This window comes from Mauremys reevesii, linkage group 1, assembly GCF_016161935.1.
Source record: "Mauremys reevesii isolate NIE-2019 linkage group 1, ASM1616193v1, whole genome shotgun sequence".
Taxonomy (NCBI): domain Eukaryota; kingdom Metazoa; phylum Chordata; order Testudines; family Geoemydidae; genus Mauremys; species Mauremys reevesii.
This window is the reverse complement of record NC_052623.1, coordinates 315,468,854-315,494,181: the sequence shown is the minus strand read 5'-3', so window position 1 is coordinate 315,494,181 and position 25,328 is coordinate 315,468,854. Positions and strand designations below refer to the sequence as shown.

General features: G+C 42.4%; 2 protein-coding genes across 2 annotated transcripts in view; one reads left to right on the top strand and one right to left on the bottom strand.

The window, feature by feature from the left end:
* The first annotated feature begins 380 nt into the window (after window positions 1-380).
* Window positions 381-818, top strand: LOC120376598 (tubulin alpha chain-like). Its single transcript, XM_039496993.1, has one exon. The coding sequence runs from the start codon at window positions 381-383 to the stop codon at window positions 816-818; it is 438 nt and encodes a 145-aa protein (XP_039352927.1).
* A 16,797-nt stretch (window positions 819-17,615) lies between these two features.
* Window positions 17,616-25,328, bottom strand: part of LOC120376441 — a 47,130-nt gene continuing 39,417 nt past the window's right edge. Inside the window, exon 3 of the mRNA XM_039496981.1 lies at window positions 17,616-18,258. Within this exon, the coding sequence (XP_039352915.1) occupies window positions 18,103-18,258 (156 nt within the window). The 3' untranslated portion in view covers window positions 17,616-18,102. The remainder of the gene's footprint in view (window positions 18,259-25,328) is intronic.

Below are 25,328 nucleotides of genomic sequence, written 5' to 3'. Positions count from 1 at the left end.
CTCACCTGTGGGAAAGACCTTTAAAAACGGCCTTAAATAATCCAAAACAAGAGCCACTGTTCAAATGAGACTTGGCTGGTTATGGCTCCAGCCCCACTGTTGAAGCACTGTTCAAACTGCGTGCTGAGTTATACCCAGTACAATCCCACTGAGCCATGTGTGGCAACCAGGTGTATAAATTAGGACAGGAAAAAAGGTTGGTGCCTGAATATAATTCCTTTTCTTATTAAACGGCACATCCCAAGTACCGTTTTACTTTTCAGGAGTAGGGAGAATGAAAGGCCGTTTGGGGGTTGATGGCCTAGAGCAGTGGCAAGCAAGGGCCTGGATGAGGGCTGGACTCAGCCATTGGTATCAGCTATTTCTTTTTTGTCACTCAAATGGATTTTGGGTCATGGCTGACATCCCAGCAATCATGTAAAACACTTCCCTGTGGCCTTTTGACATGCACACAGAGGAATCTCACTGCCATCAAAACCAAGCGCAGCATCCAGTTTGTGGACTGGTGCCCAACTGGTTTCAAGGTTGGTATCAACTACCAGCCTCCCACTGTGGTTCCTGGTGGTGACCTGGCCAAGGTGCAGCAGGCCGTGTGCATGCTGAGCAACACCACAGCAGTTGCTGAGGCCTGGGCTCGTCTGGACCACAAGTTTGACCTGATGTATGCCAAGCGTGCCTTTGTTCACTGGTACGCAGGGGAGGGGATGGAGGAAGGCAAGTTCTCGGAGGCGCGAGAGGACATGGCTGCCCTAGAGAAGGATTACGAAGAGGTGAGGGCAGATAGCATTGAGGGTGAGGACGAAGGAGAAGAGTATTAACTTGTCTCGTCTCTTCCCTGTGCTGTCACTTCAGTTCTGTTTTCTCTGTTCCTGTAAAACTCTCTACTGTGTCCTGTAGTCATTAAAAGTGCTCTTCCTAAAAAAAAAAAAAAAAAAAAAAAGTCCCTATCCTAGCAAGGGAGAGAAGGGGGAAGGCTGCAGGGTGATTTCTCACCTCCATGCAGCCAGTGGCCTAAGCTTGCCACTGCGGTGCTGGAGCCTCCACATTTATTTATTGACAAAATTTGCAGAAGTTTAAAGTATTGTGTACAGAATTTAATTTTTTGGTGCTGAATTCCCTCAGGAATATGGGGTGCTGGGCAGTTTGAGGGGGGCTGTAAGAGAGGTGCTGGGCAGTGGGAGGGTCTGTGGGTGGGAGATTGCTGGGTATAGGGATCTGTGGTGGAGATCTCTGGGTGAGGGGCCAATGGGATGGGGGTTGCTGGGTATAAGGGGGTGGGAGGTACTGGGCGGGGGCAGTATGGCAGGGCATGTTGGCAGTGCTGGGCTGGGTTTGGGGGTGCAGGTGGGAGGGAAGTACAGGGGTTAGGAGTGAAGGCAGTACTGTGCAGAGATTAGGGGTGAAGGCAGCACAATTAAACTGTTTTTAATAAAGTGCACGTGGCAAGTTTTCCACTATTGTAAGCTTATGTTTGTGTTGCTAAGAGCAAATCGGGCATAGGGGCACCAGTTTAATAATACTGCGTAGAGACCCATAAATCCTAAGGATGGCCCTGCCAATATATAAAATTTTCAGAAAGCTGAGCATCTAAAACCAAGGATTTAGAATCAAAATTGTTTTGCAGTTTTTCACTCTACGTCCAGTTCAGCAAAGCATTTAAACATGTGCTTAAGTCCATCCCTATGCAAAGCACATGCTTAAGTGCTTTGCTAAATAAGGATGGACTTAACTGTTTTGTGGATTAGGGATAGACTGCTGAATCACAGCCAAAACCAGTTGCTGCTTCTATCCATGTAACGCCTGCACAGTGCTTTGAAAATGAAGTGCTATAATTACATTAGCTAATGAATTATTTATATGCTGATGGTGTTTCATAACAAAGGCTGGCTGCATGATGAAAAGTGCAAAACCAATAACTTTAGTTAAAAAAGAACAAGTAAGGACAAAACATACTTTCTATTAAATTGTTCAAAATAGAGATTATGAGAAAAATTAATTCAATACATTTTACTTTTCAGTAAAAATGGTTAAAAGCACTTAATCATATTTAAAATCTTTATAAACCCATATTCCGCTCCACTGAAGATATCTAGAATCAGATTTGTAAGAAAGGGTTGCTCAGTTGCAAGCTGGCTGAGAGAGTAGCAACAATTTAAAAGTCACTTTTTTTGGTCATAGAAGTCATGGCTGTAACAAACATTCAGTCTTAATCATAACAATACAGAAACCCCACTATCTTTCATTACCTCAATAGTTAGACTGAGGATCTATCTGCATTATAATTTAATTATTTTGTAGTTTTAAATGAATGTATCTGAAGCCCAAACAATGACAGGCAAAATTGGAGTATACTTAAAGCACAAACTATGACAGTAATAACCTTTCTCTGATTATCAGGAAGTATTGTACTCTTAGAAAACTTGAAACATCACTGAGGTGGATCAACAAAATCTATAAATCTAACCAAAACAACTGCATTAGTCTTTCCCCATGTGATAGTGACAAGTTGCAGCCTGCGACGAATGTAATTTGTGACAGTTTTCCTGTTAGGGTACAGGCTTTAGGTCTTCTGATACAGGCAGCAATGAAAGAGAGGACAATGAATTCTCAGGATAAAAATAGAAGTGCCAGGATTGGAAGCACTGCAACAAGTACAATATCTTCAAATCACTCAGAGCATGGGGGTGTCTAATGTAATCAAAGTTGCTTTTATGATGTTTCACTTCATAAGACTGGGATGCATTGCACTATATGGGATAAAGTAAACAGTAATCTCTGGCTTCATTTCCAATAAGTTTTAAATGCTTGAATCTCAAAATCTCTTCATGTAACAACTGAAGCACAGACATCGTAGAATATTTAACCTTGAGTATCCTGGGGAGAGATTGTGAATACTAAGCTTATTGCTCTTTCCTTGCTGCACACAATAAAGGACTATATCAGAGGTAAATAATGTGACACTTGTAATTAAAATCATTATCACAAACACATTAAAGGACAAATTCTGTCATCAGATCTGGGAAGTAGAACTTAAATGAGCAGCTTAAGGCCTGATCCTGCAGTTTGTCACAAGCATGCAAATCCTGCACCTCTGGTGCCCCATTGGCTTCAATGGGTATGTCAAAACAGCAAAGAAATGCCAGTGTTTGGCCTATGCCAGTTGATTTGGGCTCACAGGGATTGGACTCTTGGGCTATTTCATTGCTGTGTAGACTGCTGGGCTCAGGCTGGAGCCTAAGCTCTGGGACTCTCCCACCTCGCAGGGTCCTAGAGCCCAGGCTCCAGCCCAAGCCTGGAAGTCTACACAGCAGTGAAACAGCCCTGCAGCCCAAGCCTTACAAGCCCAAGTTGGCTGTTCCAGGCCAGCTGTGGGTTTTTCTTTCCTATGCAGACATACCCAATGGGGTTCTGCTCAGAGAGCTGCCTGCAGCAGTAAGGGGCAGAATTGTAGCCATAATGGAGAACTGGGGAAGCTGAAACATGTGAGTGGGGATTCTCCAACATGTCAAACAATACTGTATGTGAAATCTGCTTCGGGATGGAGCAATTCTTGGAAAGCAAGGTGTTGGTTAGAAAACTAAGGACACTTTTAGTTCAATGCTTTATTAAATCAAAGACTTGCTGTCCTGACAGTGCCTTCCAGTCTCAGTGGTACCAGATGACAGAACAAGGAGTAATGGTCTCAAGTTGCAGTGGGGGAGGTTTAGGTTGGATATTAGTAAAAACGTTTTCACTAGGATGGTGGTGAAGCACTGGAATGGGTTACCTAGGGAGGTGGTGGAATCTCCTTCCTTAGAGGTTTTTAAGGTCAGGCTTGACAAAGCCCTGGCTGGGATGATTTAGTTGGGGATTGGTCCTGCTTTGAGCAGGGGGTTGGATCTCCTGAGGTCCCTTCCGACCCTGATATTCTATGATTCAACTGAGCCTTTTAAAACAAAAATTCATACTAGTGACAAGATTTTCCAACACTGCTCTTTGAGGTTAACCCTTCAGTTAACATAACTGTCAGGATGAGTTAATCAGAAGCCCTCCAAATTTGGGGTGGGGGGAGGGTAGAACACACAGAAACTGAGAACAGAGAGGCAGAGGGGAAAAAGCAAGAAAGCCAAGCAGTAGCCTGCGAGACAGTGTGAGCCTAGAGAAAGCTTGCAAGAGAGCTTTTGGGACTGTTGGATGAAGAGACTTGGGGCTGTAAACTAAGAAACTGCTCCTCCTGTTTTTGGTTCCTTCCGTGAAGGAGTACTGGTACTAAGGGTACTGGGGGTGCAGCAGCACCCCATGGCTTGAAGTGGTTTCCATCAGATATAGGGTTTACAGTTTGTTCAACGGCTTTCAGCACCCCCACTATAAGAACTGTTCCAGTGCCGCTGCTTCTGTGTGCAGAGAAGCAGGACTTGGTACATTCCACATAAATGAACAAAACTGCATACCCGATTATCACTAATTTCTACTTGCACTTGGAACATACCCAGGGCCCCAAACATCAGCTAGAAGCTTGGGTCTAAATGGGGCAATGATCCCAGGGCAAACAGCCTCCTTCAGGGTTCCTAGTCCATTCTCGTAAGCATCTGCTGCTGGCTACTGTTGGAGACAGGCTGGATGAGATGGACCATGGTCTGAACCAGCCTGGCAATTCCTATATTCCTACATTCCTAGAATGTTTATCTAAAATGTGAGCGTGACCTGCAGTATTTTCTGACCTGAGACATTAAAATAAAGGCATGCTTGTCACACAAGTGTTCTTCAGGTGCGACATGCTATCTCATTGCTCCTGCTGCTCAAAAATTTCAACTAACAAATACTGATCAGTAAGATAGAGACAGAGACACATTTTGGAGCAAAAACAATATTTCCTTTTTTCCACTTGTCTCATCTGGTGCTCAGATATTGGAAAAGTATATATCATGAATCCATAATTCATAATCAAGGGTAGAGGCCCAGGTAGAGACAGATACATCCTGGAGGTGAATGCCTGGCTGCGAGGATGGTGTCACCAGGAGGGCTTCAGCTTCCTTGACCATGTGATATTGTTCCAAGAAGGAGGATGCTAAGCAGAGATGGGGTCCATCTATCAAAGAAGGGGAAGAGCATACAGACTGGCTAACCTAGTGAGGAGGGCTTTAAACTAGGTTAGATGGGGGCAGGAGACGAAAGCCCACAGGTAATTAAAAAACATGGAGACCTGAGAGAAGGATCGGAATCTGGGGGGGAGTATGGGCTATTATAGGAGGGATAAGGGAGAGACAAGAGAGAAAATGGGGGCGGAAATCAAATCAGTATCTTAGATGTCTGTATATTACTGTGAGAAGTAGGGGTAATAAGCAGGAAGAACTAGAAATGCTAGTTAATAAACACAACTATGACATAGTTGGCATCATGGGGCAGGGATAATACACATGACTGGAATATTGGTATAGAAGGGTATAGCTTGCTTAAGAAGAACGAGCAGGGGGGAAAGGGAGGAGGTATTGCCTTATATATAAAAAATGTATACACTTGGGCTGAGGCTGAGATGGAAATAGGAGACAGACTTGTTGAAAGTCTCTGGGTAAGGATAAAAGGAATAAAAAAAAACAAGGTGATGTCATAGTGGTGGTCTACTACAGACCACCTAAGAGGAAGAGGAAGTGAATGAGGCTTTTTATAAACAACTAACAAAATCATCCAAAGCAGTGGCCTTGGTGGTGACGGGGACTTCAACTACCCAGACATGTGTTGGGAAAATAACACAGCAGGGCACAGATTATCCAACAAGTTCTTGGAATGTATTGGAGACAATTTTTTATTTCAGAAGGTGGCAAAAGCTACTGGGGGGGAGGCTGTTCTAGATTTGATTTTGACAAATAGGGAGGAAATGGTTGAGAATTTGAAAGTGGCAGGCAGCTTGGGTGAAAGTGATCATGAAATGACAGAGTTCATAATTCTCAGGAATGGTAGGAGGGAAAACAGCACAATAAAAATAATGATTTCAAGATGGCAGACTTCAGCAAACTAGGTAAGATCCCATGTGAAGCAAGTCTAAGGGGAAAAACAGTTCAAGGAAGTTAGTGGTTTTTCAAAGAGACATTTTTAAGGGCACAAGAGCAAACTATCCCACTACATAGGAAAGCTAGGAAGCATGGCAAGAGACCATCCTGGCTTAACCAGTAAATCTTCAATTATTTGAAACTCAAAAAGGAGTCCTACAAAAAGTGGAAACTAGGTCCAATTACAAAGTATAAATATAAACAAATAGCACAAGTATGTAGGGAGAAAATTAGAAAGGCCAAGGAACAAAATGAGATTAAACTAGGTAGAGACATAAAGGATAACAAGAAAATATTCTACAAATATATTAGAAGCGAGAGGAAGACCAAGGACAGGGTAGGCCTGTTACTCAATAGGGGCGGAGGGAACAATAGCAGAAAATGTGGAAATGGCAGAGGTGCTTAATGACTTCGTTTCAGTTTTCACCAAGAAGGTTGGTGGCAATTGGACATCTAACATAGTGAATGCCAGTGAAAATGAGGTAGGATCGAGTCTAAAATAGGGAAAGAACAAGTCAAAAATTACTTAGACAAGTTAGATGTCTTCAAGTCACCAGGGCCTGATGAAATACATCCTAGAATACTCAAGGAGATGACTGAGGAGATATCTGAGCCATTAGCAATTATCTTTGAAAAGTCATGGAAGATGGGAAAGATTCCAGAGGTCTGGAAAAGAGCAAATATAGTGCCAATCTATAAAAAGAGGAATAAAGGTAACCTGGGGAATTACAAACCAGTCAGCTTAATTTCAGTACCCAAAAAGATAATAACTAACCAATCCATTTGTGAACAGCTAGAAGATAATAAGGTGATAAGTAACAGTCAGCATGGATTTGTCAAGAACAAATCATGCCAAACCAACCTAATAGCTTTCTTTGACAAGCCTTGTGCATAGGAGGAAGCAGTAGATTTGGTATATCTTGACTTTAGTAAGGCTTTTGACACTGTGTCGCATGACCTTCTCATAAACAAACTAGGGAAATTCAACCTAGATGGAACTACTATAAGGTGGGTGCATAACTGGTTGGAAACCATTCCCAGAGAGTAGTTATCAGTAGTACACAGTCAGGCTGGCAGGGCATAACAAGGGGGGGGGGCTAAGGGATCAGATCTGGGTCCAATTCTGTTCAATATCTTCATCAATGATTTCCATAATGGCATAGAAAGTACACTTGTAAAGTTTGTGGATGATACCAAGGTCAGAGGGGTTGCAAGTGCTTTGGAGGATAGGATTAAAATTCAAAATGATCTGGACAAACTGGAGAAATGGTCTGAAGTAAATAGGTTGAAATTCAATAAGAACAAATGAAAAGTATTCCACTTGGGAAGGAACAATCGGTTGCACACATACAAAATGGGAAATGACTTGCCTAGGAAGGAGTACTGCGGGAAGGGATCTTGGGGTCATAGTTGATCATAAGCTAAATATGAATCAACAGTGTAATGCTGTGGCAAAAAAGCAAACTTTATTCTGGGATGTATTAGCAAGAGTGTTGTTAGCAAGACACAAGAAGTAATTCTTCCACTCAGGACTTTCAAATTGGAGAAAGTCCTGGGAAGCGCAACAAAAATTATTAAAGGTCAGGAAAACATGACATTTGAGGGAAGACTGAAAAAAATTTGGTTTGTTTAGTTTAGAGAAGAGCAGACTTGGGGGGGACATGATAACAGTTTTTAAGTACATAAAAGGTTGTTAAAAGAAGGAGAAAAAATTGTTCTCTTTAACTTCTGAAGATAGGACAAGAAACAATGGTCTTAAATTGCAGCAAGGGCAGTTTAGGTTGGACATTAGGAAAAACTTTCTGTCAGGGTAAAGCACTAGAATAAATTGCCTAGTAAGGTTGTGGAATCTCTGTCACTGGAGATTTTTAAGTGCAGGTTAGACAAATACCTGTCTACAGGGATGGTCTCTACATAATACTTAATTCTGCCTTGAGTGTAGGGGACTGAACAAGATCTCTCGAGGTCCCTTCCATTTCTACACTTCTATGATTCTACGATAATAAACAGTACAAAAGGGAGGTTAGGCTAGTGTGACAGTAACTCTTTTTTCTCCGGGATTTTCTTTTCCCTGGGAAAGGACAAGTAAATTATTCTTTTTATAACTTTTTTTTAACGTATTGCTGCTTTGGAGACTGATCCTTGTGCCTCACACAGGTTCATCTACTGCCCTCCTCCTAGAGATGGACTTTTATGCATAGCCATCTCTGCAACTACTACATTTGCAGCCTTATAAAAGCTATTTTCCCTCTTTTTCTGTTGTTGTGGTTGTACATTTCTCTTTTCCATTCTATGACTCCATGCTTCATTTTTTCCCCTATGTCCACTTCATCTTCCAGTCTTACCTCCCTCTTGGCTGCATTCGCTGTCCTACTTATGTGGCTGAACTGCTCTGAGAAGAGCATCTAGTCAGGCGATGCACCATCCAGTTTGCACAAACATGTCACTAGAGCAACTAAGCATATCATAGAATGGTTCCTCTCTTCTGGAATGGGAGGAGAGGAGTGTGAAAGGGAAGCCTTTACTTGACAACATAATACAAAAAACTGCAGCAGCAATGGGGATAGGATGGGAAGAAAAGAGACCGGATCAGGCATCTTTTTTCAACAGGATCTAGGGACAGGAAATCATTTAGGTTTTAAAATGGATTGTGTGCTCACTCCTCCATTGCATGTACTGAGGTCCATGAAACAATGCTTTGTCAATGAAACTGTTACAAATCCAGTGTAATATGGATATTGCTCACAGTACAACTAAAAATTATGACACTGAGTGCTAAATAGGTATTGTGAAACTCAAACAAACTCTCTGTGCGTGTAGGCAAGAACCATTCATTAGTGGGCAAGGAGGCAGAACTCAGAGTAACAAAGGGCTTGTGTAGATGGAGAGTTAGTACATGGCAAGTTGGGGCACAAATCTACCACATGCTGTGCACTAACTGACCATGTGGACTCTGCTGCCCTTTGTGTACCCTGTGTGTCCTTTGTGCATACCTGGCAGGTCTGTCTGGGCTCAGCACTTGTGGTTCTTCCTTTTGGGATTCTGTGGCCAGCTGTGTTTCTAGTGACTAGACAAAGTATTGTTTGTTTTGTTAAAACAAATCAAAGTGTTCTTTGTTTTAACAGTGGGAACAAAGCATTTAGAGGGGGAAAAAAGGATTTGAAAACAACAGACACTCTACTCACATGTCTGTCTTACCTAAAATCTTACCATCTCCTGATGGTGATTACATAGGCCTAACTTCTTCAGACATCCCCAGTGGGTATGTTTGCATGTCAGTCTGGCTTCCTGAACAACTCCCCAAACTACTAACTCCCACCACCACACCACACACTTGTCTTGAGAGAGCATCCTTATTAAATAGCTTCAGTCCTTTTGATCTTCTGGTTCCCTGGCCTTGGCCCTGCTCATCAAAGCCAGTTCTGTGCATTGCTGCAACCAAAACCTTCAAAGCTAATAATTCAGGAATTGTCTCTTTACAGCCCTCAAGGGTTTACTGAGGGGTGACTTATCTTGAGCCATTATTTCCCTTCCCTCTTATTTTCCTTACAGTCCCTGTCACAGGTACGAGACTAACTACAATATGTGTTTTAATATAGTCAATGAAAAGTTATACATCTAGGAACAAAGAACGTAGGCCATACTTACAGGCTGGGGGACTCTAGCCTGGGAATCAGTAACACTGAAAAAGACTTATGGGTCATGGTGGATAATCTGCTGAACATGAGTTCCCAGTGCAATCCCGTGGCTAAAAGGGCTAATGCAATCCTTGTATGCATAAACAGAGGAATCTCAAGTAGGAGCAGAGAAGTTATTTTATGTCTTTATTTGGCACTGGTGCGATTGCTACTGGAATATTGTCTCCTGTTCTGCTGCAGAGAAGAGCTACAAGAATGATTAAAGGACTGGAAAGCATGCATTATAGTGACAGACTAAAGGAGCTCAATCTATTTAGTTTAACAAAGAGAAGGTTAAGGGTTGATCGATCAGTCTATGAGTACCACCATAGGAAACAAAAACGTGATAATAGCTCTTCAGTTTATCAGACAAGAGTATAACATGATCCAGTGGCTCAAAGTGGAAGTTAGATAAAGAAATAAGGCACTTTTTTCTTTTTCTTTTTTGGTTAAACATACCATTACAACTTATCAAGGGCAGGAGTGTAGCTGGGGGGGAACAGGGGGAGCGGCTGCTCCCCCACTGACCACATTCTCCAAAAGTGGCACCTTAGGCGCTGACTCCCTGGGTGCTCTGGGGCTGGAGCACCCACTGGGAAAAATTGGTGGGTGCTAAGCACCCACCGGCAGCCCAGCTCCCCAGTCCCTGCCCAGCTCACTCTGCCTCCACTCCATCTCCTCCCCTGAGTGGGCCACTGGGTTCTGCTTCTCCCCACTCCCTCCCAGAGCTTGCACCACAAAACAGCTGATTCGCGGCGAGCCTGGGAGGGAGGGGGGAAGAGGGGGAATGCGGCGTGCAATAGGGGCAGGGAGGGGCGGAGTCGGGGCGGGGCAGGGATTTGGGAAGGGGTCCAATAGGGGCAGGGAGGGGGCGGAGTTGGGGCGGGGCCGAATGGAAAGAAAACAGCAATCTGGTAGGAAAGAACATTGAATATTAGAAACATAAAGCCATTTCACCTGTCACTATTTATGTTGTTTGCTTTTTGCATTTCTCTTAATGCTGACAAGGGAAATCAATAAAGTCAGTTCCACCTTTGTTTACAGTCGGGTTCGCAGGGCTGTGAAGTTAGGGTTGCAAACACTGCAGGGAAACTTTATTTGTTTGAAAACCCAAACTGTTTCAATTAGAAGAATGCTCAGAAAAATGTATCCCAAATCTCTCTGCTGGCCTTGTTTTTACAAATCTAATCTTGGGTCAAAATTTGAGTTGTGTGGTGGATCACTGTCCAACATTGTCCATGCACTCAGAACTCCCATACATTTCAACAGGAGTCTTGGTTCCACAAAAAATACAGGATCAGGCTCCTGATTTTCTTCCCAAGATGGCAGCTGAGTTTTCTCTAGCAGCAGCAAGATTGGCTGCTTTAAATGCTATATTTACAATACCCCCCGCCCCAGAGATTGTACTCTGGACCTGTAGCCCCACAAGTACCAACCCCTTGAGCCAAGGGAACTACCTCATTGGCTGTGAGTAAGTGGAACCAGCCACTAGGGGGCACTGCACTACCACAGCCTACCCAATGGTTACACCCATAGATGAGTGAATCTGATTTCCCCCCACCCCCACTTTCACTAAAAATACATCCAGGATCAGCCCCCTTCCCCACGCCAGCACAGAAGATGGCCTGGTCCCCACTGAATCCCTCTTACATGTCATGCAGTCCCCCTGCATATCTGGGTTGGTGGGGTGCTCCGCAGCATCCCTCACCACAGGTTCTTTTATGCACAATGTAGGCTCCAGCAATAAAACCCAGAGACCTAATCCGAGCTCTCAGGCATCTCTCTTGCCTCTCTGCACTAAGCCTTCAGCCACTTGGAACTGCTCACTGCCTTCCCGAATGGGATTGTAGTTGATATTCTGCACATGTCACTGGTAATACCTTTGTCTGATCTTTTGAAGACATTTTGCTGCAGTAAATGGAACTTGGGGGTGGGGGGGAGGTCTGAATGGCGCACTGGAGAGAGGTGATGGATTGATGGGTCTGGTACCTAGAGTCACCTCTGTTCCTGTAGAACAGGAGAGCAACAGGGCAGCCAGCCCCCTTCCTCCCCCCATGATTCCCCAATGATGGGCTTCTGTAGATAAATCTCTGATAATTTTCATATGACTTTACATTGTGCCTCTTCATATAACCTTGTAGTGGGTCTACCCATGTGGGACCTCTGTTTTCATGAAACTTTGTATCAAAGCCTCATATAGAAACATTGTATTGATGAGCCTTGGTATATGGAAACTTTGTATCAAAACCTCACCTAGAAACTTTGCATTGAACCTTGTTATAATGTTATAGTCCCTAAGGATAGAGAAGATAGAAGAAAAATGCATTTTTGCTAGCAATAGAACAAGATCTTCCCCGCACTCTTAATCAATTGCCCTGTTGAATGAACGAGGTGTAAATGAGGAAGGCGTGGAGTGCGAGCACCTCCAGACAGCTGCAACAGTTGGAGAGGGGATGGAAGCCAGACCACTCATACAGTAAACGTCCCAAATAACCAGAGCAGCTCCACTTCTGTTACAACTAGTCCTACTGAAGTCAATGGGACTATTCACGTGGGTAAAACCTCCCAAATCAGACCCAATGGCATTTAAGTGATCCTTCCTGCTAAATGCTATAATCCAATGTGCAACCACTCAAAGAAATACAGAGGGCTTTTTAACACCCAGTTTTCAGAGCATATCAGCACAACATTATTCAAATCAGCACAGATGTTTGCTGGAGCTGTGATACATTAGGAAAATTGTAAAAAGTCCAATTGCCCTTAAATTTACATTTCTGCATCTTTGGTAGGCTCACCCAAAGTTAGTCTGTAATATTAGCACACAGCATAAGCATTTTAATTCTGACTGATTGCTGCTGAAGGGTTTTCTTCAGTTGTTTGTGCTTTTTGTTCTTTTAGGCACAGTCTATAACTTGGGGCTGTGCAGTGATAAAACAAGCCATTTGATCCCTCTCACTCATTTATTTTAATAGAATTTTTACTGGAAAGCTTTGGAAGCTAGCTTGAACTACTCAGTTGCTTTTATAGATGAGTTGAAACCATTAGATGTACTTCGAGTCTTTCTGGGGCTGGATGCACTCCTCTGAGTAAGCCAGTTATTTGCTTAGCTGTCAATGCATCACATACTTACTACTGACAGGTTGAGTAGCTCAGCCTCTTTCCAAAGTCAATTCCAATACAATTCCCATTAAAATCAAGAGCTATTCATCTGAGAGTGTTTTTTATGATTGTTGAAATTTCCTCCTTTAAAACAAATGACAGTAGAACCTCAATTACTTAGAAGTCTCATGGGACAACTGAAACCTTTTAATAATTAGGGTTAATTAGGTAGAGCTGGTTTTATGCACTGAAGCTGTTACAATCATAGCTGGAGGCTAAAATCCAGTCCTGTCTCCACCACTCAGTGGCTATCCAAGGAGCAGAACCTGTGCAGTCTTAGTGCACAAGTGGTAAGCCTGATGCATTGGGGGCTGAGGACATCCTCTTGTGGGGCATGGATCTCATCTCTGCAAGGGCCTTCTTACACAAAGTGTGCTAGTGTCAGGACAAATGGGGCCAGGGCCAGAGATCCACTACACAGACCTTGATGTCCTCCACATGATGGGGAAATGATTCCTACCCAACTGCATATCCATCCAGAGTCCAGACCAGCTACTTCAGCTGGCTACTGTGCAGAGGATTTTAGCTACACAGCCATATGTGCATAAAACCTCTTTGTCTCCTTCTGCTTCCTCTCCATCTAGCTAAATTTAAGGAATCTGGCTAATAAAGAAGCAAAGGAAACTCCACTCCTCCCCTGCTCCCTCAAAGTCTCTTTCAGCTGGCTGGCACTGGCAGAAAACCTTGAGGGACTTACATGGTTTCCAGAAAATTGGGACTATTAGTTAAATAGGCTTTGGAAATCAAAGTTACTGGTTTTTAAAGATTTTTATTTCATGCCACTCTTCCCCAGTGATAGCACACTGCAGACTCTTAACAGCCTGTTAAATACTGAAACCTATAGGATTTATATCCACTAAGACTTGCATGTGTCATTGACAGCCACTGAAACCTACACAATTCTAACAATTCTTCTCCTAACGGTAGCATTTTTTTCCCCAATAACATGGAAACAGATGCTGATTTGACAAAAAGGAGAGGAAGAACAGTGATTATTTTAAATCACCTTGGACACTGGTTCACTGAAATATAGATTTTTTGTTTTAAAATAATCATTCATATCCCATTCTTTTCCATTGAGAAGGAGAAAGGAGAGGGAGGGAGCATCAGCTGGCTTCCAGGAGCAGTGTTGTTAGAACTTCATTACATTTCAGAGGCTGAAGGCTGAGAGCTGCAGGTGCCATTTTCACAATGGCATGTGAAAATATTGGGTTCCAGAAAAAAAAATATGAAGGAAAACATCTTGAAGGGCATTCTCTGCTATATTTTTGACATTGTGATTTAAGAGAAAGTAAGCTAGGTAACAGCTCCTGAACTGTATAGTTATACTGGATACCCCCACAGTCAGAACCCCCAGAGGTCAATCACACACCTCCTTTCATCATGTCCATTTTGAATTTAACAGTATTCAGCAAGATTATTAATATATTTATATATAACATCTCAAGTGTGCTCTGTGCTGGTGCAGGATTCTGTCTGCACAGAGATCATTGCTGGATCAGGATCTGAATAGGCAACGCACAGAGAAAGAAGTAGGGAATAGAATGAAAAAATGTTTATTTGGTGTGGAATTTGTATTTATTTTCACTCTGATTGTCCTGTTTTATCACTTAAATCAACCCTTCCTTATTTATTTAATGTTTTCCACAGCTTTGTCAATATAATCATTTCCTCTACCTATATATCTCATGCACACTCAGCACCTAAGCCTCCCTCTTCTCCATTAAACAGGCTGTTAATTTCCTCCAGTTAAACATTCCTTTTCCCTTGCTCTGTCCTTCCACACTATGACCTCAGATCCTCTCTCAGCCTCCTCTCCCTGCCTCTCCTCAGCAGACAGTCCTTCTCCTACATAAACACACAGCTGATGTTGATGCCAACATAGGATCTTCTAAAGTAGTTATGGTGAGCCCCTTTAGTAACTTTTTCCTGACTGGAGAGTCACTGCCTCTGAGGGTCTGGCTCTCCTTCAGCAAGGTAGTACTGATACTGAGCCCCATGTGGTATCTTTGGAGAAGAGCCACTGGATTCTTGGTGTCCTTAATCAATCCCTGCTGTGTCCAATGTCTGGAGAGGAGTAAAGATGGAGATCTGCCTAGATCTCAGCTTCTTCTTCTGATTGAGAAGTCTCTGCCTTTCAGGGGGCTGGCTCTGCCCCTAGGTGGACACTTTGAGGCTCAACCCTATGTCACGTCTTCAAGTGGAGCTTCTGGAGGCCTATTTGTGCTCTTTTGTATTTGGGGTGGAGGAAATACTAGCTGGCCCCTTAATCCCATCCTCCAATAGCAACCCCTCCTGGCTGTTGAGTTTCTGGCTCTGCCTCTGGGAGATGGGGATAGGGCTCCAGCCCATCATGGAGCCTGGGCATGCTGAGGACTCAGTAGAAAATTAGTTAGGTTTTCAATGGAAATAGTTATATTTTCACTGGTTGCAGCACAGTCACCTATGTCAACGCTCCATTCACCAAGATAAATATTTATTCTCTGTTTTTTAAATCTATTGTAACTATACATAGATGAAAGCTGCACTACAACAGCCCTTGCAGTACTGGGCTCTCTTGTTACTAATGTCCTGGATAATGCAATGCTGTACAAAAGACTTTATGATACAAAAGACTCAGCGTCATAATTATTGAAGCACGTTTCTTTGGTGCTAGGCAGCTCAGATGTATTAGCCATTTCAAATGTTGTGGATTGCTTGGTGCATGTTACTCTTGAGATTTGGGACCAATTATGCAGAGCTAAGCAGCATAATTAATCTTGTTCCATGATTGGCTACGTCTATGTAGAGTAATTATTTATATATCCCTGACTGTTCTTCTTGTTGTTGTTTTTGTTTTTTTGGCTAGTAAAAAATTACTCATAATACATGAAAAACAGTGTTAGGGTGAATATACGACACTATGGTTGATGACAGCTGTGCTTTCCACTATTGGCCCATCCTTTAGCTGCTTGATCCATCACCCACTGAGAATTACTGAATGTTAGGAATTAAGGCTCCTGTGCAGGGAGGGAGACAAGATATGTGAGAGAACAGTGCTGAGCCACCAGCATGGCTGCTGAGCATGATGCGGTGCTACTCCCAGTGCAATACCCTGATGTATCTTTCTGAGGTATTTATCTAGCCCTTATTAGTAATTGAGAAGCTCACAGTCTGCCAGGTGTAAGTTGTTTCTGCTTACAACACTCTTGTGAGATCAGCAAATGCTATTAGTCCCATTTCACAGATAGGAAATGGAGCCAGAAAAAAACTAAGGGACTTTCCCAAGGTCACACACAGCAAGTCTCTGAAGTGAAAGGCTAGTACCCTAATCACTGGACCATTCTTCCTCTCACCAGTGAGTTGATGGGAGCTTGAGCTGCCAGAACCCTAGGCCCAACATATACACTGAGGAACAGACAGGAAGAAACACTGCTCCCTGGAAACCAGTGGAAACACTTCAGCAGCCGACTCTAGTGACAATCTCTGCTTTCACCGTCTCCTGAGGTTAATGTTATGTTCATGGTATATACATAGTGTCCTACCAAATTAACAGCCATGAAAAATGCGTCACGCACCGTGAAATCTGGTCTCCCCCCATGAAATCTTGTCTTTTGTATTCTTTTACCCTATACTATAGAGAATTTCTCAAATTGGGGGTCCTGACCCCAACGGGAGTTGTAGGGTGGTCCCAAGGTTATTTTATGGGGGATTGTGATATTGCCACCCTTATTTCTGCACTGCCTTCAGAGCTGGGTGGCCAGAGAGTGGCAGCTGTTGGCTGGACACCCAGCTCCAAAGGCAGCACCCTGCCAGCAGCAACACAGAAGTAAAGTTAGCAATACCATACCATGCCACCCTTACTTCTGTGCTGCTGCCTTCAGAGCTGGATAGCTGGAGAGCGTGGCTGATGATTGAGGGCCCAGCTCTGCAGGCAGCAGCACAGAAGTAAGGGTGAAAATGCCATACCATGCCAACCTTATTTCTGTGCTGCTGCTGGCAGCAGCTCTGCCTTCAGAGCTGGGCTCCCAGCCAGCAGCCGCCACTCTCCAGCTGTCCAGCTCTTAAGGCAGCCACCGCCTGCAGCAGTGCAGAAATAAGGGTAGCAGTACTGCAATCCCCCCCCACCACACACACACACACAAACACAACTCCTTTTTAGGTCAGGACCCCAACAATTACAACACCATGAAATTTCAGATTTAAATAGCTGAAATAATGAAATTTACTATTTTGAAAATCCTGTCTGGCTGGAGAGTCTTGCCCGCATGCTCGGGGTTCAGCTGATCGCCATATTTGGGGTCAGGAAGGAATTTTCCTCCAGGGTAGATTGGCAGTGGCCCTGGAGGTTTTTCGCCTTCCTCCGCAGCATGGGGCAGGGGTCACTTGCTGGAGGATTATCTGCTACTTGAAGTCTTTAAATCAGGATTTGGGGACTTCAACAGCTGAGTCAAGGGAGAGAATTATTTCAGGAGTGGGTGGGTCAGCTTTTGTGGCTTGCATCTTGCGGGAGGTCAGACTAGATGATCATAATGGTCCCTTCTGATCTTAAGTTCTATGATTCTATGACTGTGAAATTAACCAAAATGGACCACGAATTTGGTAGGGACCTATATATACACAAAGAGTTAGAAACAAAACATAAATACTCTTCCTGAAAGGCAGCAATGCAACACTACTTTATTTGTGAGAATTCAAAACTCCAATACACAACCACCAAGTGCTGAGACACATAGCAGGCTGCTGCCTAAGGCAGAGAGATACAGCTCAGCCCACCTTGCTCCAGACTAGCAGACTGACTGCTGAAGCCTCAAATTTAGGATTGCCATCCCTCCAGGATTGGCCTGGAGTCTTCCAGAATTTGCATCCATCTCTTGGTGACTACTGGAAGCAATTCAGGAGATTTTAATAGCGTAGCGCTTAGGTCAATGTAGTAAGGTTGACACAGTGCCAGAGCAGACACTGCATTGCTTACATTGACTGTTGCTGTCTTTCAGAAGCTGTCCCACAATGCCCCACACTGACAATTAAATCAGTGCAAGCGCTCCTGGTAATGACGCAAAGAGCGTAGTGCAGACATGCAAAAGCAATTTAATTACTACGGTGGCTGTAAGTCAACGTAACTTAGGTTGACTTAATTGTGTAGTGTAGACATGCTCACACTGTGAAACAACAGATTAAAGCTCATGTAACTATTGAAATCAGGGTAGCTACACAGGTATAGAACCAGAATGCAGTGGAGAATCAGTCTAAAGCCTTGTTCACTTTGCTGAGCACTGCACACATTTTTTGGTGCTATGCAGAAGCCTCTCTAAGCAGAGGCTGAGTGAAATCTGAGTAGTCAGCACTAGAATTTTGCCTCTCTGTGTCCCGTTCATCATGATGAAGATGGTGCAGGGAGTCTGCATGGTTGAACCCTGAGGGAATAAGCAAACAAGCAATGATTTTGCATCATAAAATGTGCTTTGCTCATATAGGATCAGATTCTGACACCTTTTTCTCACAATGAGTAGCACCTCATACCATGTGTAGTCCCATTGAAGCAAGGTATTTTTTTATTCAATATACATCAGAGAATAAGAATATGACCCTTACTTGACAAGTGTTTTGTTTTATTGTTGATAATATTTTACAGTGCACTAATAAAAAATGGTCTATAGTATGACTTGATAAAATAATGAAATGTTGGTAATGTAAGGCCTCATTACAGCATCTGCTATTACCCCTCGCTGAGAAGTGGGAAGAGGCCAATGGTTTGTATGTGTTTGATTAGTGAGGTTTTTCTGTATTCTGGAATGTACTTCTACAGAGTTAACCTAGTTCTGTTTTTGTTGAGCAAAAAGAAACAGTTCATTCTTAACGAAATGTCCTCTTCCTGATTCTCTCCAAGCCCTCAAAAGACTTTGATTAGCAAGATGACAGTGATAGATTTTTACAAACCTTTTGGCGCCCCCTAGAGGGGATTTTCCCTACCCATAATTAAGGCTACATTTATGTCACAGAAGTCACGTAATTTGTGACTTCCAAAGACCTCTGTGACATTTTCTGCTTCAGCCCCAGGGGCCGAGGGACTGGAGCTAGCAGCCAGCAGGACCCCAGGAGTGTTCCAGTAACACATGGAGAGGTGGGGACGGAGGTGCCTTGGGCAAGCACCTGGGGGTGTCCGATCTTCTCTTTGGGAAATATGGTCACCCTGCAGCTCCTAGCCGCTGTGGGTGGAAGGGAGCCCCCGCTGCAGCTTCCAGCTGCCGTGGGTGGAGGGGGAACCCCACAGCTCCCAGCCACCGCTGTGGCAGGGGAAACCATGAAGCTGCAGCAGCAAAAGTCACAGACAGGTCACAGCTTCCATGAATTTTTATTGCCCGTGACCTGTCTGTGACTTTTACTAAAAATAACCATGACAAAATCTTAGCCTTACCCATAATGCATGCCATCCCAGTGGGATCCCTATGTGCAGTTTAAATTCTAAACCACCAGCACTTCTATAAACACAAACAGTATAAAACAAGTCAACAGAGGAACATGGCTTTGAGTTAAATCCCAGCAGGGGTTTTCAGAGTCAGCTGGGAGGTAATTGGGCTCAGCTGAGCCTTGTTACCCTAGTATCAGAACCTTAAAACGATGGCCGGGTGTTCAGGTGAGAGAAAGGATTTGCTGTTTAGAAATCAGGACAGGGAGCTTTAGCAACAAGACTCTCTTGTGTTTTGTTTTGTGCCGATAGATGGTTCTGGGTTTGGTTATTTTTTTTTTGCTTTTTTTGTTTGTTTTTTGTATTCAAGGATTTAAGCTGCATGAAGAGAATGTGGTCTCTGGCTCTGATTTGTGTATGTGTTTTTAGGTGCACAATGCTCTTGCAAAAATAAACCTGAAACTCCAAGGAGGGTTCCTATTATTTTGCTTAGCCTGTGCCTCCTGTGAAGTTTTTCTCCCACTGCACGGATGCATGCCCTACCACAGTGATCAAAAATATCTGCCTATTCTTGTTACTGGAAAAAACTAAAATAGTGTTCTTTAAAACTAATGTTTGTTATAAAACTAGCAATTCCTAACATTCTAGCCTCTGCTATACCTTGCTGATCTAATTCACTCCAGTTTGCTTAGCAGCTGGTGGGGAAATGCTTCCCCACCCTCCATGGTTTTTGCACTTGATCAAAGCTCTACAGGCGACTGGGGAGGGGACACTTTTACACAATGTCCTGTGTAAATCAGAATGGCTGCTGCCTGAGCGGTCTGGAGAAAATTTGCCCACCCCTCCATACAAAGGCATTGTGCCCTGATACACTGGGTCACAGTGCCACTCAAATTTGGCCCAGCCACTGTTCCGGCCAGATGGCAGGGTGGCTGGCCCAATGGTGTTTTGACCTGGAGCATGGGGAGTCTGTTCCTATACAGTGGAGCACAGCAAAGGCCACCAAGAACTTGACTCAGGGTGGCACTGGCTCATGTACTGTGTGGGTAAGAGCGAGGGGAGATTCCCTAGCTGAGGGAGACCCAGGGTTCCCTACAAGACAAAGGAAGGGGGACACATGGGGATCAGAACGGGGTCCCTTCAGGGAGGTGTGGGGACCAGATTTGCCCCGCCCAACAAAAAATATCTCAGTTGATGCCACTGCTCAGTGTACAATCAACAAAGAAAAAAATCATTTTAGAGGAACTCATTCAGTCCATTCCCTCCTCACATAATTTGATGAATGATGTTAGTTTCTTAACAGCCCATTTTGTTAATGGACAAAAATTTTGCTGAATCCAGCGATTGTCACTAATATTTGATCTTCCATTCTGTTGTTGTCATCAGCACATTTAGATATCTTATTCTTCATTCCCTTATTTCTGTCATTTATGATAGATACGGCACTCTAATAGCCTTAAAACTGCTCCCTATGGGTCCCTCACTAATGACTGTCTACCAGCTTGAATATACTCCATTAATAACACTGATATTCTCTAACTAATTTCAATTTACTGTTTCTTTTTTCCTTTCCCTCTCTCCTTTTTTTTTCTTTCTTTCTTTTTTTGCCAGTTCCGGGAACCACATTTCAGAACCAAATTGTTGATCTACTATCTTGTCAAATTTGTCCCATTTATGGCTCATAGACCCAAACGACTAATGCCTTTTCACAGATCTTTACAACATCTTCAAACCAGGCTATCATTTTAGTCCCCGATCTTGTTGGATTATGTGTGCACAGAGCTCTGTGCCTCTGTGGAATCCATTGCAGGATTGGCGCTGTAAACAAATGTAGCAAAACCAACAAATTTCCTAGTCAGTTGAACACATGTATGGAAAATACTTGAATCATAAATTAAATCCATGTTAAATATGTCCCTAGCAAGATCATGAGCTATTCCTCACATCTAAGGTTAGGTTGTAGGTACCTGCAGTATAGGACATGGTGATTTGCAGCATACTTACTTCATACTCAGCTATATTAGCATTACTGCATTTTGTGGTAAAACAATGCAGTTAACTTGTCTAAGTTGTAGTTAACATATCAGCATGATATGTTAAATATATATCATGGCATATCATATCATAGACGTCGTGACTGATAAGTGTTGAACCTACATGCAAAGCTGCTGAAATTTGATGTATTTGAAATTATTAAATAATTGCTCTTATTTTGAAGTTGGTGTTGAGACATTTTACAGATTTACTTCACATGCTTTATTTTTAATTATTTGAACTCAGTCTGTTTTGTAGTTATGTGTAACATACAAATTATATTTGGTCAAATATTAGAAATATATTTCTTCATATGAGCAAATATACTCCTATGAGTAGGGTCTGCAACCATTCTCAGATGAGGAAACCTTGAGCTTCGATGAGTCTGCTTGCATAAGTAAGAGTTGCAGTCCCAGGTCTGTTGAGTTTAGCAAAAGTATATGTTCAATGTAGTCTACAGAGGACTTGATCCTGCTCCAACTGACAATCAGGCAAAAACTCCAAAGAAAAGCACAATCAGGCTTTTGTTCTTTTTATTCTTGTAAGTTTCATAACAATTGCTATTTTTTATTTTTCCTTTAAAAATGAAGGGCAACATCCTACAGTCCTTATTCAATTCTTACACAATCAAAACTCCCTTTGGAGACAATAGGAGTTTTATCTGATGAGGGCTTCGAGATTTGCCCCAACTGAAGCAGTGCTAAAGAAAATAGTCCTTTATTATATTTTACTGACTCGTCTGCATGATATAAGAAAAACCGAAATAACTATTTGAACAATAAAACTGAATTTCCCAGAAATTTGTAGCTTATCTGAACCCATTTACTCTTCACACTTTCAATGCGCTGATTTGCTGTCACTGGCCCCTTAATCAGTTCGAGTGGCACTTTACTTCTCAAGTGGTTCAACTGAAATAAATTGGACAATAGGAAAAGTAAGGACTACTCAACATGCGTATAGGTGGTAGATTAACATGCATAGTTCATATTCTATAAAAATATAACCAGAAAATTCTTCAGTGATCATAGGCAAGGGAAGAATAAAACAGCCACATTGTGGAGACAAAAACTTTTCCTTGTTTATGGTAGTTTTTTTGTATTCTAAATGTTGGAGGTTTTAAACTACTGTTCTTTTTGGCAGGGTAGGATGGGTTCAGATATAATTTCAGAACAAAAATAATGGCTGCCTTTTGCTTCCAAAATGAAAATAAACCTATTTAATATAAGTTGACGGGTAATTTTTCTTGAACGTGCAGCATGATTAAAGTAGCACTTTATGCTTAGACTATAAATGCAATAAGAATTATGTGCGTGGATGAAAATTTAAGGACTACAGATTTCAAATTTATTAGCAAAGACCTGTGAGCCTCAAAAAAATGAAAAAGAGACATTTTTGCTCAGCATTACCAGAAGGGGATATAGAAAACCCCAATAAAACCAAGATGCCTGCCGCTAGACAAACATCGTGGATAATAGAAAGAGCAGAGAGATCTATCTGGTGATGAATCTTTCTTAAGAAACTGCAAGAAAGCAGCGATAGGTGCTACAAAAATTAAATGGAGGCACTTATACTCACTTGGTGATCAGGGGTAACCCTCAACTTGCCTAGCCTTGTATAGTCCTTTGGTAAGTGAGATGTATTTAGACTTGCAGGAAGCGGTTTAGGGGAGGATGGGCAGATTCAGTTATTAGTTCAAGTCCATCAACAGTGGGATTAGCATTATATAAAGCTATGAATGAGCATGCATAAATTCAGGATTCGGGGGGGGATGACTTAGTTTCTCTTGTTTATGTGGACTTTTCATATACCAGCAGAGGAGAGAAAAACATTATTAAGGTAGAGTGAAATGTGCTTGAATAACTACAGAAACTGGCAGTCGGAAGGGGTACCTTAGACTATTTTGAATCAAATTTGAAAATGACTAGGTAACTAGTTGATAATGTCTATTCAGTTACAGTGGGTGCTTCCAGGAACTCATTATTACATTAAATTTGATCTAACTTATTGGCATTAATAATCAGATTTTCACTGTGGTATCTAAATGGTGTGTTTTTGAATAAAAAGAGCAGTCCAGGGAGACAACGAGTCCTTTCTTCTGTTCTAGATATAATTAGGGCCCCTAATTTAAGTGTAGTATCAGCCCTCTGCTTTGTTCCAGATTGAATCTTGAGATGTTACTTTCAAATACATCAACAAATAATTTATATCTGTTTTTCCATTAGGTTAGCACAGCTGAAATAGAAATACCTCACCCTATCGAGGAACAACAGTTGGTGTTACTTGTGTTCCACCATTAGCTTTTTATGGAACTATCTCTTTTTCCATTTGTTTGTTTACCAGGTACAGTAATGTGAACAAGCTGTTAACAGTTCTCTCTTGACAGCTCCCCTCAATAAATCATAAAAATCTTTTGGCAGTAGCCCACAGTGAATAATATTTTTCTCTCTCCCTTAATCTTACTGGCTACTTTCTCCCCCTCTTAAGTACCTGTATGTGTTCTGCTTTCCTCTCATCAGCTGTTACATGTGTCGTTTCTACCATTCCTTTGTTGTCTGTATCTTCCTTACTAGGCTGTTTTTTTCAGCCTAGCTTTGAGTATATTATACCTCTCTACATCTACAGAGAACAATGAAAATGCCATGTTCATACTGCCAAGAGAACTGATTAAATGTATACCATTCACTTGTCCCAAAATTCTCATTATAATCTTGGTCAAATAGATAGAGTTTGTATAATTTTTGTTCACATGGTAATCTTAATGCTGGATTTTGTTCTTTTATTCTCATTACAGTTTTTATCAGAAGAATGGAATTCTTAGCCATTTTCTGTTCTCATTAAAACTTGATTAGATGAATTGATTAATTGCGTGCTAGCGTCTGCTCCCCTTACAATCTTTGCTGGGAAAATCAGCTCAAATCTTTCCACAAGGAGGAGGAGTTATTTTTTAAGAAAACCTTTTTTCTTAACTTTATTTCTGAAGAATGTCATGGGTTTCAAAATAATGACTTTTGTTTCCATTTTCCCAGGTTGTGTCTCCTTTAGGGACATGTCACAGCTGACTGTCATTGTCACCATGCATCACTCCAAATAATGGAACTTGTGACCAAGCAACTGATGGTGACATATTACCCAGGAAACTTGGGGGGGGGGAAACACACCCCTAGAGTGCACTTACGTAAAGCTCTCTCTATCCCTTAGTCCTGAATAATATGCTCATTAGAAATAAAGAAGCTTGAAAGTTGCATTTTAAGATTCAAGCATAAAAACAATGAAAGCTTTGATGTGCAGTAATGCGCATCAAGGATGTTTTTATGAGATGGCTTTAAGATTCTAGGCAAATGGGACAGGAGTGAGAAAATAAAACATTCATCTTCTCTCATAGACTTTAAGGTCAGAAGGGACCATTATGATCATCTAGTCTGACCTCCCGCACAATGCAGGCCACAGAACCTCACCCACCCACTCCTGTAATAGCCCTGAACCTCAAATCATGATTTATACTTCAAATTACAGTGAATCCACTGGTTACACTAGTTTAAACCTGCAAGTGACCAGTGCCCCATGCAACAGAGGAAGGCAACCCCCTCTCCCAACCCCCCAGGATTTCTGCCAATCTGGCCCAGGGGGAAATTCCTTCCTGGTCCCAAATATGGCAATCAGTTGGACCCTGAGTATGTGGGCAAGATCCACCAGCCAGACACTTAGGAAAGAATTCTCTGTAGTAACTCAGAGCCCTCCTCCATCTAGTGTCCCATCACCAGCCACTGGTGATATCTGCTGCTAGCAGGCACCGATAGCTACATGCCATTGTAGGCAGTCTCATCATACCATCCCCTCCATAAACTTATCAAGCTCAGTCTTGAAGCCAGTTATGCTTTAGCCACCACTGCTCTTCTTGGAAAGCTGTTCCAGAACTTCACTCCTCTGGTGGTTAGAAACCTTTGTCTAATTTCAAGCCTAAAGTTCTTGACAACCAGTTCATATCCATTTGTTCTTATGTGCTCTCTAATTCAGGAAAATGACTAATCAGCAATACAATTTTAT